The sequence below is a fragment of the Meleagris gallopavo genome, chromosome 24 (genome assembly GCF_000146605.3).
Source record: "Meleagris gallopavo isolate NT-WF06-2002-E0010 breed Aviagen turkey brand Nicholas breeding stock chromosome 24, Turkey_5.1, whole genome shotgun sequence".
NCBI classification, from domain to species: domain Eukaryota; kingdom Metazoa; phylum Chordata; class Aves; order Galliformes; family Phasianidae; genus Meleagris; species Meleagris gallopavo.
In genome coordinates this window covers 1,977,280-1,991,302 of record NC_015034.2, presented here as the reverse complement: position 1 = coordinate 1,991,302, position 14,023 = coordinate 1,977,280, and the positions used below count along the sequence as shown (strand labels likewise).

At 43.7% G+C, this 14,023-nt stretch overlaps 1 protein-coding gene across 1 annotated transcript in view; it reads right to left on the bottom strand.

The window, feature by feature from the left end:
- KCNU1 (potassium calcium-activated channel subfamily U member 1) overlaps window positions 1-14,023 on the bottom strand; it is a 41,115-nt gene that overhangs the window by 13,367 nt on the left and 13,725 nt on the right. Inside the window, exons 15-18 of the mRNA XM_019622589.1 lie at window positions 13,251-13,340; window positions 13,017-13,117; window positions 9,882-9,978; window positions 184-283 (exon numbers count right to left, since the gene is read on the bottom strand). Of these exons, the coding sequence (XP_019478134.1) occupies window positions 184-283; window positions 9,882-9,978; window positions 13,017-13,117; window positions 13,251-13,340 (388 nt within the window). The remainder of the gene's footprint in view (window positions 1-183; window positions 284-9,881; window positions 9,979-13,016; window positions 13,118-13,250; window positions 13,341-14,023) is intronic.

Below are 14,023 nucleotides of genomic sequence, written 5' to 3'. Positions count from 1 at the left end.
CAGGGGGTTGTGGACTCAGCATCTCTCCTTCAGAGCAGGGTCAGCTCAAGGAATGCATTTAAACAACTGTAAACTACAAAGTGCTGTGCTCTCTGCCCAGGTGAGCACTTTGGAGCCCAAGTTTATTCCTTGGAGGATAAGGAGGAATGTGTGAAATACCAAAGACCACTACTGGACACCTACCAGAAGAGCTTCTTGCAGAGGAACAGCATCACACTGGTGGAACCTTCCTGTTAGATACAAGGAAAATTTGTGGCTCTCCTCCTCCTGAGCATGCAGGGCTCTGAAACAGAGAGAACAGCTTCTGAGCTACAGAACAACCTCCAAGCTGAGATCACATCTCCAGCTGCTGCTGAGATGCCCTCCTCATTGATATTGCAGTGTTTAGATCCCTTAATGGCAAGGAAAAGGGAGGATGTGTGATTCACAGGGGCTACGTGGTGGAGGAATTCCTTTACCAGTGTCAGTTCAGTGGGTCAAACGAGGTGAAAAATACACTGTGACAAGTTTTTAATGCGATCATTGAAGTAGTTGTGATGTTTACGGCTGTTTGAGCTTGGTTCCTGAAAATATTTTAAATAATGAGTTCTTCAGTGGAGACATTCATTGAAACATAAATGGGATCTCAGGAGCAATAAGCAAGCAGGAATTTTTCCCCTCATCTTCAGCAACTTCAAATAAGGCCCATATTGCAGAATATTCTTCTGCTGATGGAAAAGACCTGTTTGCTCAGCTCTCTCTCTCCAGCTTCACTGTAGGTAGAAGGAGCCCTGAGCAGTTGTCTTAGAAACAAAGCTTATTTAATCACTCTGGAACTGAAATAGCAACAATAAAAGAAACTTGCCATCTAGGATTACAACATACACTGAACACAACAGCCTTAGTGGAGCTGTATGACCAGGCAGGTGTTTGGTCCTGACGTTTTTCTTGTCCAATTCATCCTTATCTTGTCAATGCAGTATTGAGATTAACAGAGAGGAGGGGGGCTTTGCTAGAGGAAGGTGCCATTCACTGCAAGGCTTGCAAGGCAGATCGAGCTGTGCTCTGAACCAACCAACTTACACAGGAACTCAGCTTAAAATTTCTTTGCAAAGCAGCAGGAACCTGAGATTTTACCCATTTTTGCCCATGGCACTGTGGGGTTTGCAGGCTGTACCAAACTCCATGATGCCACGGCTGCACAATTAACCAGTGCTCAGGATAAGCAGTTAAAGTCAGTTATTTCAGCACAGCCATTGACTTTTCTATTCCACATCAGACTGAAAGATGAAGCTGGAGCTTCCTGGTGGTTTCTGCCTATTCCCCAGACCTTGAACTAAGGGACATCCATTCACCACACGTCTCCTCTTCAGATAATTCATCTTTAGGCCACTGATTAAATGGCATTTTGGCAAGCTGGAGACTCTTCTCACAAGCTCTCTTTACTTGATTCACATTCACCAATCAATCAGTGTATATATCTCTATCATAATAAAGACATCATCTATACACACAACTTGTCAGAAATGACAACTTCTCCTTTTAATATTATAGGAAATATATACGCTTGGGAAGAAACACCTCATGGATCCCCAAGGCAGGGGAAAGAGGAGAAGATGGCTGGAGACCTGCTTTATCATAGCAGCACCCCCCTTTGCAAGGCCAAGCACACTCTCATTTAACAAACCATTCTTTAGTTTGGGGTTTCTCCTGTCACAGACTCTGCAGATTACATGATCCTTACAGAAATCTGATTTTCCTGAGACACTCATACATCATTCTGCATTGGACTCTGAGGAGCTTGAGGATGAGGGCACAAGAACTGATACGGTGTGGTACTCCACAGAGACAGAAATAGTCTCTGGCTGAGCTACATGAGTTTCTTACTGCAGCTATTAGGTTATCTGGGTCACAAATTGAGTGTGTTGAGTGCACAGTTATCCATGCTTGCTCTCCATGAGTCTAGAAAGCAAAGAATGGCATTCAGAGGATGCTGTGCCTTGCCACGTCAGTGCTCATGCTCCCAGATCTGCACGTATGTTAGCCTCCTTTAGGGAGGAGCAGAGTTTCACACACATACAATGGAAATTGCCATTGCCTGTGGGGCTGCTGCAAAGCCCCTTTCTCACTCCCAGACCTGCACTATGAGAACACAGTGCTTATCTGGGCTCAGCTTATTCATCACCATGGATTATATCACTCGGATCGCAACGCATCAAAGTGTTCTCCCTACCTCACAAGGAACTGTGAGGCTTAATTAATTAATAACGCAGAAGTATTATGCGTCACTGCAAAGCGTTGTAATTTAGAGCATTCCATCCAATAATTAAAAAATATCAGGCAACAAGTAAAACCGATCTTAAAAATGAGTAGTTAATTTTTTTTAATTACAGCCACTGAACCAAATCCGCCCCTGAGCAGCGCACATGTAATCCCAGTGAAGTCAGCACGGTTGTACAGAACTCACTGCAGTACAATAGGCAGTAGTTATCATTTATACCATAGCAGCTCTTAGAGGTTCCCCCCTTAGGTTTAGGGCTGTAGACATGAATGACAAAGGCAAACTCAAGCTGAGCTGAGAAAACAGCTTAGAGCAACGCTGGCACTTAGAACAGACACGGAAAAGCTGAGTCCCAATCTAACTGGCACTGCCCTACACTGCATTCTCACATGGAGCCAGGATCCTCAGACAGCTCTGAGTGATGGAGCCTCAAAAATAAACGAGGAGCTGGCAGTGCAAGAGGAACTCAGAATGCCCTGAATGGTTACCCAGTGGTTACAGACCAGTGGGGCTGCTTCACTCCAGAAGATGCTTTCTGCTTTTGCTGTCCAGCCTCCTCTTCCACACCCAACTTCCAACCCACCTACCCCCTGGCCAACACTCCACTATAAAAGGATCCATTGTTCAGCCATCGATGTAAGCCAGGTGTCATAACTCCAGCTCTTTTTAAATATAGCACAGTTATTGTAGGGGAGCTGGTTACAGCTTCTGCAAGCAGACCTCACGTGTCAGAGCTCTGAGCCATCGTTTCTGACAGAAAACAACAGCCCATTATTCATAGCATCCCTGATGAAATCTCTACTGAGGTTCCCCCCGAGGTTGCACAGCCTTTCATCAGCTCCAGCACATGCATGTCTTGTTCCTTCACTGCTCCTCAGGCTGGGCACGAGCTGGGTTTTAAAACCAAAGCCTGATTCTGCTACCCACACACAGAACAGCAGCCTACTTCGATTCCAGAAAGGCTGAGCAGAGAGTAGGACAGCAGGCAGCTCGAGGAAGGCAGGCAAAAATTCGGCTCCTAATTATCAGATTAAAGCCTTAAAGCAGTTGTCACGTATGAAGGGACAAAGTGGAATTTGGCAAACGGGAAGGGAAAAAAATATATATCTTCTCCTAATGATAACTAATCTCTGAAGACAACCTTGTCATTTTTTGAGAGCATCTCAACAGTTCCCTCTTTTTATTATTATTATTATTTTTTTGGTCACCGCTTATCAAAATTTGCATGGCTAGTTAGTGGGTTAATTTAATTATGAGCAGCGTTTATGAACAGCCTGATGGGGGATCTGCAGAGGGCAATAGAATCTGTTCTTGAATTATGAAATTGCACACACTACACATCTGGAAGCCGTCATGGGACAGATCGCTGCCTTGTAAATGCGTGTTGAGTGTTACAATATTTTACTAAGCACTCCCAATCTGTCAAGGTTTACAGGAGAGTGGAGACTGAGAACATTTGGGATCATTTGTGGCTTAGAGCCATTAACTACTTCCACCCACTTATTGTGACATTATTAAGAGCAAAATAATCTCAAGAGCAGAACTTGGCGTGGTTGAGATCTTAGATAATAGGAGTTTTATTCACTAAGGGTCAAAAGCAGAGAGCCAGGACCTATTGGAACATGGGGCCATGCAGGACAGCACGCCAGGGCTGAGCTGGGAAATGTGTGCTGCTCCTCAGAGGGCTGACCCAGAGCTGTCAGCATTGGCACTGCAGGTCTGTGTAAGAGGAACTGCTCAGGAAATAACAAAGGAGAAATGCTACCACTGCAACGTGATGCTGACCATTGCTTACTGTTGCCTTCCTCGGTGCTAAGAAGGGTGCAGTGCATCACACATGAAGAGCTTGCACCTCAGACAGCCACGGACATGCTAGTAAATCTATCCATCAGAACAGAAAACATGAGCTGTACTTCCAAAACTCAAACTCCCTGATTAAAAACCAGTACCATCACCACTGCATGACATCTTGCTTACAAATTACTGCCAAGGACAAGCAACCCCTGTTGAGCAGAATGGCCGGTTAGCAACCACGACCATATCACACAGAAGTCTATTTCTGGATTTAATCCCATGAAATGCAATCCTCTGCTGAGAAAATCAGGACTTGGCCTGTGAAAGAAACTTTGCACCAAGTTTCCTCACCTGCTGGAGCCACAGCTCGACAAGATTTGGAAGACTTTACCTCCAAGGAGCTTTTGGCTCCTTATTAAGCTATTGCATACCTGCTTAATTCAAATCCCCATCCAATCATTAAATATGGCTTTTTTTTTCCTTATGGGTCATTATGACGTGATTTATGGCATCGGTGTAATTGTCAGAATTACTGTGGGTAATTAAAATACAAAATGCATGCTGCCAGAGGCTTCAGTCACTCTCAGCACCTCATTAAAAATCAGGAGCTGACCAAATTATAAATAGACTGGTCTGCACAAGTTCACAGGGAAAGCTAATTATGAAACTTCTCCTTATGCACTCAGAGCACAGGCTATCAGTCATGCAAATTCTTTAAGTGATTATGCTATTGTATAACGTGGAATCAGATCAGTGCATACAGGTGGGTGCAACTCCTGTTACCATATGCAGCACAACTGTACTCTGCACGGTGAATGTGAGCCCCTAAAATTCTTCTGTAAGCCCGATGATAGATGTGGGATAAGAGCCTAGGGAAGAGTGAAAAGATGTGATTTCATGTGAAATATGGAAGAAACTGAAGAATGCGTGGAGAAGTGGAAGTTGCAAAGATTGTGGTCTATCATGGTAAGGCTGAGAGAAACAATAAGGAATGTGAACAGAGAGGAAGAGAGCTTCTGTCTGCACAGAGCGAGTCTGGGCACATGCTGCACACCGCAGAAGTAGCTTTGCTCCATCAGACCTCTGCTAAAATATCTGATCCATCACGCTGATCCTTGAGCTGTGAGTTTCAGCAAAAAAGAGAAAGATGTTATTGTTCCATGAGCAAGATGCAGCCAGACTGCACCGCCAGAGCCATCTCCATTTATTTGGGTGCCTGAAGATTCACACAGACTGAAAAGAGTCTCGTTCCAGAAATCATGCTGATTTATATTGTGTACCTGTGTGAGATTTGAGGGCTGGAGATTAAAGAGAGAAAGCTTGGGGGAAAGCATGCATGGATGATGTCCCTACCTGAATTTCCCAACCCAGAGACACCTCATTCACTGCAGGTGCATTTATCAGTTCATCACATCTATCGCTTCATCCAATCTGGCCTCCTGACTCCAACAAGGACTCCCCAAAAACACGCAGCAAACGCACGAGCTTTGCACAACAGAAAGCAGAATACAAAATCTCCTCCTCTCCCTGGAGGAGCTCCCACTTTGACCTTCCAGAGCCCGAAGTATCTTTCCCTGTTCATCCCAAACTGCAGAAATGGCACTACCAGCACCGTTCAGGAGGGATTCTTTATAACATTCCACCCCTGAAGCCTTTCAGATGCATCCACATCTCTCACATTCCTATGAACCCTCTGAGATTTGGCCATCACCAAAACACCTCCTCTACGTCTTCCCCATCCTAGCACTAAAAGTCAATCCAAAGGAATGTGAAACCTCATCTAACGTGAGGTTTCTTTGCTATCCCAACTGACTGCAACATTTTCCACGAGCCCCCCACCCCGCTGTGTAAATACCAGGTAGTGAGCAAAAGCACAATGTGCCTGCTGACAAAGGGATCTCGCTCACTGTAACAACACTTCCTCCACCTCTATCGAGCTCCTTTTTCTTGAGAACACAGTTTTACACTTGTCCTTCATACAAATAACCCGAGGGTGGGAATTATTCAGAAGGCTCGTGTTTGACACCCCATCTGTTCATTTCTGACAGCGATATATAATGTAAGGCTATAAAAACTTGAAAAATAATGCAACATAAAAAGGGATTGACTCGGCTCCAAGAGGCCATAAACGGTAACAAATACCATTGTATGATTTATTTCATGCTGTAATCTTTACAGTAAGTCATCTTTCAGACATTTCCTTGTGACAGGTTTTAATAATATTAATGCCCAGAGCAATCCAAATCATCGCCAATAGACATATTTATCAAGCTGCCAATCCAAGTAAATGAAATTCTATAAGCAATAATGTAACATGTTTAAAGGAAGCTAATAAAACAAGTCAGGAGAGAAATATTACTGCAAAGTATTCTCTCTCTAATCCGACCCTGGATTTTATACAGCCGTAATGCAAATCTTTCCCTCCGTGATTTATCGCTCCAAAAATACCAATGACCTTTTTGGGAGCTCCTGCACAGCCCTTCTCACACATTTATAAAGGCTGTGATGCATTCTGCCAGATTAGCTGAGCTGGAGCACTCAGCATTACTGCTTTGTTTTGAGCTGCCTTTGGTTTGGGGAGTGATGGGCAGCGTCAGAGTGGGATCTTAAGTCTTAAAGATTTATTTGGCACTGACAAGCCCTAACATAGGCTTGGCAACTCAGCGGGTATTTATTAGCAATTATCCTGGCAGTAGATAAATTACAATTAAGATGGAGCTAAAACTTGTTTCTTTAGCCTGGGTTCCCCTTTAATCTAATTCAGTTTTTATTAATCCTTCGCCTGGCTGAAGCGCTTTTACACCGAGACAAAAGGGAAGGAGAAGCTGCAGAGTTGCACACGCGGAGCCTTGCTCACAAACACCCTTTTATGCCTCACCAGAAACTGAACAGGAATGAAAAACGAGAGTCAACAATTCAGCAGAACATACACCATTCAATTTGCCATGCCTTAGGCAAGGCTGCGGAGGAGCCATGAGTAGTAAAGCAAAGTGCATCGATGCCCCATAAGCATGGAAGGAGCCTGGGGAGTTCTCCATGCATTCCTTCTGGATGAACTTCGTAGCTCAACCAGTCCTCATCCTCTTGTTTTGTGGTTTTTTGTTTGTTTTTCTTGGTTATTGTTGTCACCGTGTTCAGTATTGGTTTATGACTTACTATTTTCTTAATGATTAAATTCTTTCCCTGATCTGATGATTTCCAATGAGAAAGAAAAAGAAGAGTGGGCATGGGCATAGGGTGCACAGTGCTGAGGGAGATATCTGTCATTATAACATCCTACAACACCAGAAATATCACCGAGACACCAATGAAATGGGTTTTGAGTCTGATAAGAGGCCAGGTCCGATTCTTTCTCACTGCACTCCACCGCATTTCCCTGAATTACGGTTTGATTAAATTTTTCATTGACCAGCTCATACGTAAACCCTTCTCAACCTTAGATGCAAAATTCCGATTTTTTAAACAGAAATTAAGTATTTAGCAAGTATTTATCCCAACAGAAAAGTATTTTCAAGTGGGCCCACAAAGGGATGTCCAAAGTCATTCTGAGAGCACTGCCTGCTGGGCACAGCAATCCCTTGCCTGTACATCTCAGGGACTTGTGTTCAAGTCCCCATCCTCTCTGCATCACGCTGTGGTTTGCCATCCTAAATCAAACAGAGCAGAGATTTGAACTTGGAGCTCCCCTTGGCCACTGTCCCAGCCATCCTAATTTGGATAAGGAGGGTCAGTGTTAGCTTTTCTATTAGCAGAACACCCCGGGTGGAAAAGCTCGCCTTAATCTGAAAATGGGCAATTGCATCCGATTCTAAATTGGGTTTTAATAATAGTAAAAAATGACTTGGGGTAGATTTGAGAGCTGTAATGGTATGAGGGGTCGGCTCCAAACAGCTGTGTTTTGCACTGAGTTTTCCTCTCTGATTTTTGAGACCTCACTTCACCTTTCCCTCCTTCCCTTCACCACTGTTTAAGGCAGAAATCCTTTTAACGGTGCACACATCCAACATCCAGCCCAACAGGGCTTCAGTAGAAGCCTCAAGGCACCGCTGTAATACAAATAATAAATACTGCAACTAATAACAGTATGGTAAAATCCCCTCCCCAGGGAAGTGCTGGAAGACCATTCCCTGGCGTCACTTAAAACTAAATAGCAGAAAACATCCCAGCCCTGACTGGGGAGGATGTGGTGTCTTTTTGATATGGTGATGAGGGAGAATATCTGGATGGGGATGGGAACAATTATTTATCTGCACATTTGGCCGTTTCTTTAGGGGATTTCAGGATATCTCTTAGTAACAATTTTGTTCCTCACTGCTAAGCAGCAGCAGCAGCAGAAATCTCTGGGAAAATAAATAAATAAGAACTGCATAATCCCCAAGGTGTAATCCCAGAGTACGGAAACTCACTTCACTTAAATACCTCCCTCTGGCATAATTGACTTTTCATGCGCATGTTAATAATGGCATTTCAGCAGGTTGTGAAGGTTTGTTCTTCTCTCTCCCTTTGGTAAATTATGTTATTGGGCATGAGGAGGGGGAGGGCCGTGTTATAAATCTAATTATGCTTCCGTTTATATTTAACAAGTCAGCACAATCTGCTAGTATGTGTGTATGTATTTACCATGCAGTCCCAATATTTACAGCTGACCTAATTGGTTGTAGGACAGCAGCACTGAGCAACGTTTTATTGTCTTGATAGCATGTATGTGCTGGGGACAGCTGCTAAGATGCAAAGCTCTCCAGAGGACACCTTACAATCCTTGCCATACTGACATTTGCCTTTGCTGCTGAAGCACAAGATGGGATTTTGCAGGGAGGGGAGATATTATTTATTAAACCTCTTCAGTTCTACAGTGACTGCAAATTGCTCACAAGCAGAAACGAGGTAAGAAATACTGGTTTGTGCACCTCTTCCCCTGCTAAGTTCCTGTCTACTCACTGCAAATTCTAGCATGATGCTATTTGCCAATATGTCCTGTCACCTTCTCTAGTGGATGTAGGAAAAGCGTAACAGCTTGCTGTCACTGACAGCTCAGTTTCAGACCATGATACTCTTCCTTATGCTGAATATAGCAGCTCAGGTTATGTGGAGTTCCAATGCAAGTCAAGTGGGACTGCTCAGCAAACTAAGTACACTGTAGCTAAAACATTGCAATTCACACCTCGACTCAGACAGAAGATGACTGCACTGACACTGCTCTGTGAAACCTGCTGGGAAATCAGATTCCTCCAGCCAGGAAGCGTTCAGATGGCATAGAAGGGACTCCTAGCATGCATTGCTGATGTTAGAGAACAAGGCTGTCGGGTGAGATTTCTCTTGGATCACCAATTGGCTTTAGAGCAAACCAGAGATTGTTACTCTTCCACGTTGCTGCCAACAGCACAATGCAATTAAGCATCTGAAGAACAAGCAAAACTCAGCGTTGGCTATTCACATTCCTACACCCAGTCACTCTTCTCTTCACCCTGCCCTCTTAAATAAACGTGTTCATGATTCCTCTGTGTTATTTTGCTTCCATCTAGAGTGCAGTAAGCACTTTGTTGAGGTGTACCAACCCCTCCTTTCACTTTTTCATTGTACCTCATATTGGTATCACAAGTTCATTGTATCTCATGTATGCTTACAGGCTTTGACCTGCATTTGGATGCATAGAAATAGTTGTGCTTTCTAGACCGATCAATTAATCAAGATAGGGAGAAGCCATAAACCATCCACTAACAATAGCAGAAGAACTAGGAAACAGGCTGTTCCTGTTTCCCACACAGATTCTCAATGAGAAACTTCAGGAAATGCCCACTCAGCACTCACACAGCTTTACATTTCTTACCCATCAACAAATCTCTGAGGTGGAAAGACACTTAGGGACCTTGACTCTGCAGGCTCTCCATCCAAAACAAGCGATTCTCCATAGGATTTCAGTTTCTCTGGAAGAAAGGCAATGAAACAAAGTTGGGTTCCTACTGAATAGCCCTTGGTTGTACTTAGACTGTGTCTGCAAATGGCCATTCTACCATTTGAAGCTTCTGACGTGGCTTCCGAAATCTGGGCAAATGAGCTTTGAATTGGTTATTCACACAAGTGGTCAGAAATACAGCGCTGCTATAAAATAATATTTCTATCTACTACGTGCTGAATGGTCTTAAACGTGGTGAGAACATCCTCAATGCAGCATCTCATTCCAAAGGGGCTCCTTTTCTTTCTGAAGCACGGTTCTCTACATAGGAAAAATTAGCCAGAGTGTAGGCAGAGTTCATCCTCACCACTGTACTGTCCTGGCTTGAAATTATTAATTAGTCTGTCCTCACGCTGTCTCTGAGAGTTGAAGCTGTTACAGCTGCAACCCTTTCCCAACAGGAAACCAAACTTCAGTAAGGCTGGGTGGCCTTCAGTCCCAGATTGAATCTGAGGAAACAGATCAAGAAAATGAGCTTGGGCTTCCCAAATCCTAGAACAGCAATTTAACAGCTGGAACATCTTTTCTCTGACATTTGATCGAGTCCTTTCTGGGCCATAATCTGAGGTCACGGGCCATTAAGACCAGCATTAGAACACCAGGCAGTGATTTGAAGATGTACAGCAGCACCCTCGGAGGTTTTTAAGCCCCTACCTGCACCTCCTGCTTTCCACAGTGATGCAGCAGGCTCAGAACACAAAAAGCTATTCCTTGCTCTCCCCTGGCCTGTATCTTTGTTGCTAATCTGCATTCCTCCTCTTATCAGCATTTGACAGGAAGCACAAAGCTTTTCATGTCACATGTGTCCAAACATGTCCAATGCATTCAGGTGGGGAAGGAAAGGGTGGACTGCAAGAACTTTCAGACATAGAGATCTCTATCTCACCAACTGACAGGTGAATCCTCTCATACCATCAGCTTCCTTGTTCGTTGCAGCTATTGCCAAAGCACACTAACCCAGATGGAGCTGCGAGTGATTCTAAACATACCCTGGCAGACAAAGGGACATCTCTGAATAGGCAATTTGTCAGCCTTAAGCTGTAATTGTTCTGCACAGGTGTGCTGAACACAGGTGCATTTGGCCTTGGTAACAGGATAGCTCCTTCTACAGCCCTGAGTTGAACAAGGTGGGAGCTGGAAGGGCAGAGAGGGAGCTCTCCAAGGATGCCATGTGACACCCAATCAGTCCTGCTAGGTCAAGCTTCGTTAAAGTATCATAAGACAAGTCACAGAATAGAGATCCTTAACAGCCTGTCTTATATGGGCAGCAATAAGTAAATGTCTCCCAAAACAAGATATTTCATTTTGTTTTAACTTACAGCCCTTAAATAAGCCATTCACGCTTGTTGAAATAGCAACATGGTTGCTCCTTTAACTAAAGTTCACAGTCTCTGGCTCCTGTATTAGTTTCTTATTCATGACAGTGAACTCTATCTTCACCAGCTTCACCTCCCTGTTTCCAGGTATCGGAAGCATCCTCACCTGCACTAGCTGGGGGTCTCCTGCATCTAACCTCCATTAATTCCCTTCCTCCCACAGTGAGCCTGGAGGCATCCAGGACACGAAGGACCACTTCAACTGGGTTATATTGAGAAGGGAGGAATCAATCAAAGTGACTACAGTTAAGCTCCAATCCATCTGGAATCCTGGAGAAAACTGATGGCAAGGTCTTCTGGCTGGCAAAAGTCCTGATCCAGCTCAGGCAGCCATCCTCTCTACTGCATATCTGGTGCAGAACTGCAGGTTTGCAATCAACTGCCCCTTACTAATACGTATCCTGAAATGCATTCTTGTCCTTTTAAAACCTAAGCTTGCCTAGGAAACCAGGATAAAACCACCCAGGTGGAGAGAGTTCCCACAGCATTGATGTATTTCTACTCCTCTGACACTGACTTTTATTAAGATGTCTTTTACACTTAAAGAAATCTCTTTTCTGGGAGGTAGATGGCTTTCAGGGACCTCAGCTGCATCTAAGCTGATAAGTGTGTGGGACTGAAAATGGGCTCCAGCTTCCCTTCCTACATGACATTACTACACGGAGTCCTCCAGGTGTCAGTATGTTTGTGCTCGCTGCGTGAATGAGTTCTGCCTTCATCCCTGCCATCTGCAGCTCGGAGGCATGTTTTGTAATGGGGCTTGGCTGCCATCTGCTGTTTAAATTATTTGCAAGGGTTAGAAACGAGCAGAAGTCCGTGCGTGCCCACGTGTGATGGAAAGCTCGTTCTCAACTCTTTAAACCAAAAGCACCATCTCCACGGAGGGGAAAAATTCACAAGTGGGCATAGATGTGCAATTTGGCCTTTCGTGCCTCACACTGCTGCAGTTAAACATAAATCAGAGGCCACATTTTCTGCTTCAGCAGAAACCCAAACCAAAGCAAAGCCTAGGAATTCCCTGAAAGTGGAGTTTGAGGTGATGAAAGCACACGATGCTCTGCTTTGGGTCAGATGTTACGATCAAACTGTTCTCTCAGTTTGCAGAGCAAACACCCTCAGATGCTGCCACATTCCTTACACAAACCCCACAACGTTTTTCTGACTTCACATTTCATGTTCCCTGTTCTCACAATGGCCAGGACATAGATGCACAATTTCTTTGACCAAAAAACTGGGCACAGAGCTCTTGTTTCATCCAGCTGTACCTTTTGCTTCGACTATACATATACTAATGAGATGTTTGCTTTGGTCTCTGCAGTTAAAAACCTGCACACTGTGATAAACCTGTTAATAATTAAGGTGAAAATCCTCACCGGTGTATTTTGTCCTGTTCTCTTTTAGCCAAGAAGCTTTGACTCTTAAAGCAGAGCACAAAGAAGCCTTTAAAGCACTACCTGTAAGATTTATTAGTGTAACCAGAAAGATCCTTGTTTTACCAGATAAGGGCTGTTCCAACCTGTTCTTATTCTTAGTATCCTCATTAACTGTGATAAGTAGTTAATAAATATACAATTAACAGATATTGATTCGGCCCTTTTAAAAGTCAGAAATGGACTTAAAACAACCAACACACCTGAGAAAGTTTTTGAGTGAAGTTTGCTTCCACACTGACATTTCTCAATCTGCTCTGGATCCTGGATGTCACCGTGACAAACTCTGCAATAGAAATGTGCCCTGGGAAACAGAAGTGAATCAGGAAGAAATGAATTATGCTTTACTGATCAGATAATAAATGCACTTGTCTGCTCCTGAAACTATTTTTTGTTCTAGAAGTTTTTCTCCACAAAACAGTAATAAAGCACCTTACCTTTTGACTTCTGCAAGAGAATGAGCAATAAAAAAGCCCATTGTATTCTGGCAAAGCTTTATCTGTGGAGATGGATTGATCAGGATGGCACTGTGTGGAGAAACCATACAAAGAGTAATGATGGCTTGCCTGACATTAACCACCTCTGCTGTGGGAATTCAGACTGGATGATCATAGCAGCCCCCTCCCACCTTAGCTTCTTCTTTTAATTCCCTTTGTTATAACTTCTAGGAGCCGTGTGAGTTTCTTTTTCCCCTCCTGCTTTCTCTTTCCATCATTCTATTTTCATCCAGGCAACATATGAGCTCAAGGTACATTAGATGGAGCTATGGCCTGTTTTCCATTAGCACTGAGCACCTCCAGCATGCACTGTCTTCTCTCAGCATAGGGTTCATTCACTAGCAGAGGAGTCCCAACCTATTTCTCACAGCAGTGGCTCCCTACAACTCCTTTGTTTTCAGAGTTTCTATTCTACAGCCATTTCCTTTATAAAAGTGGAAAGAGTAATAATTGCACTCAATAGTCTGCATTTTCTGGATGATTTCTCAAGCTTTGTAAAGATCTATGGCACTCATTTACTCCCCTTTCTGAACTAGTTCCAGCTCCCCCATTAGGATGTCTTGTATTTCATCATTAGAACAGACAGAGAGTGTTATCTGGCCTGGGACCAGATCAGCTTCAGACAGCAAAAGCTCTGCTGCCAGCATTGACAAATTATCCCTTTATGACAATGCTTTATAGCATTTAGGAGTTAAAATTCATGTGTTAAAAAA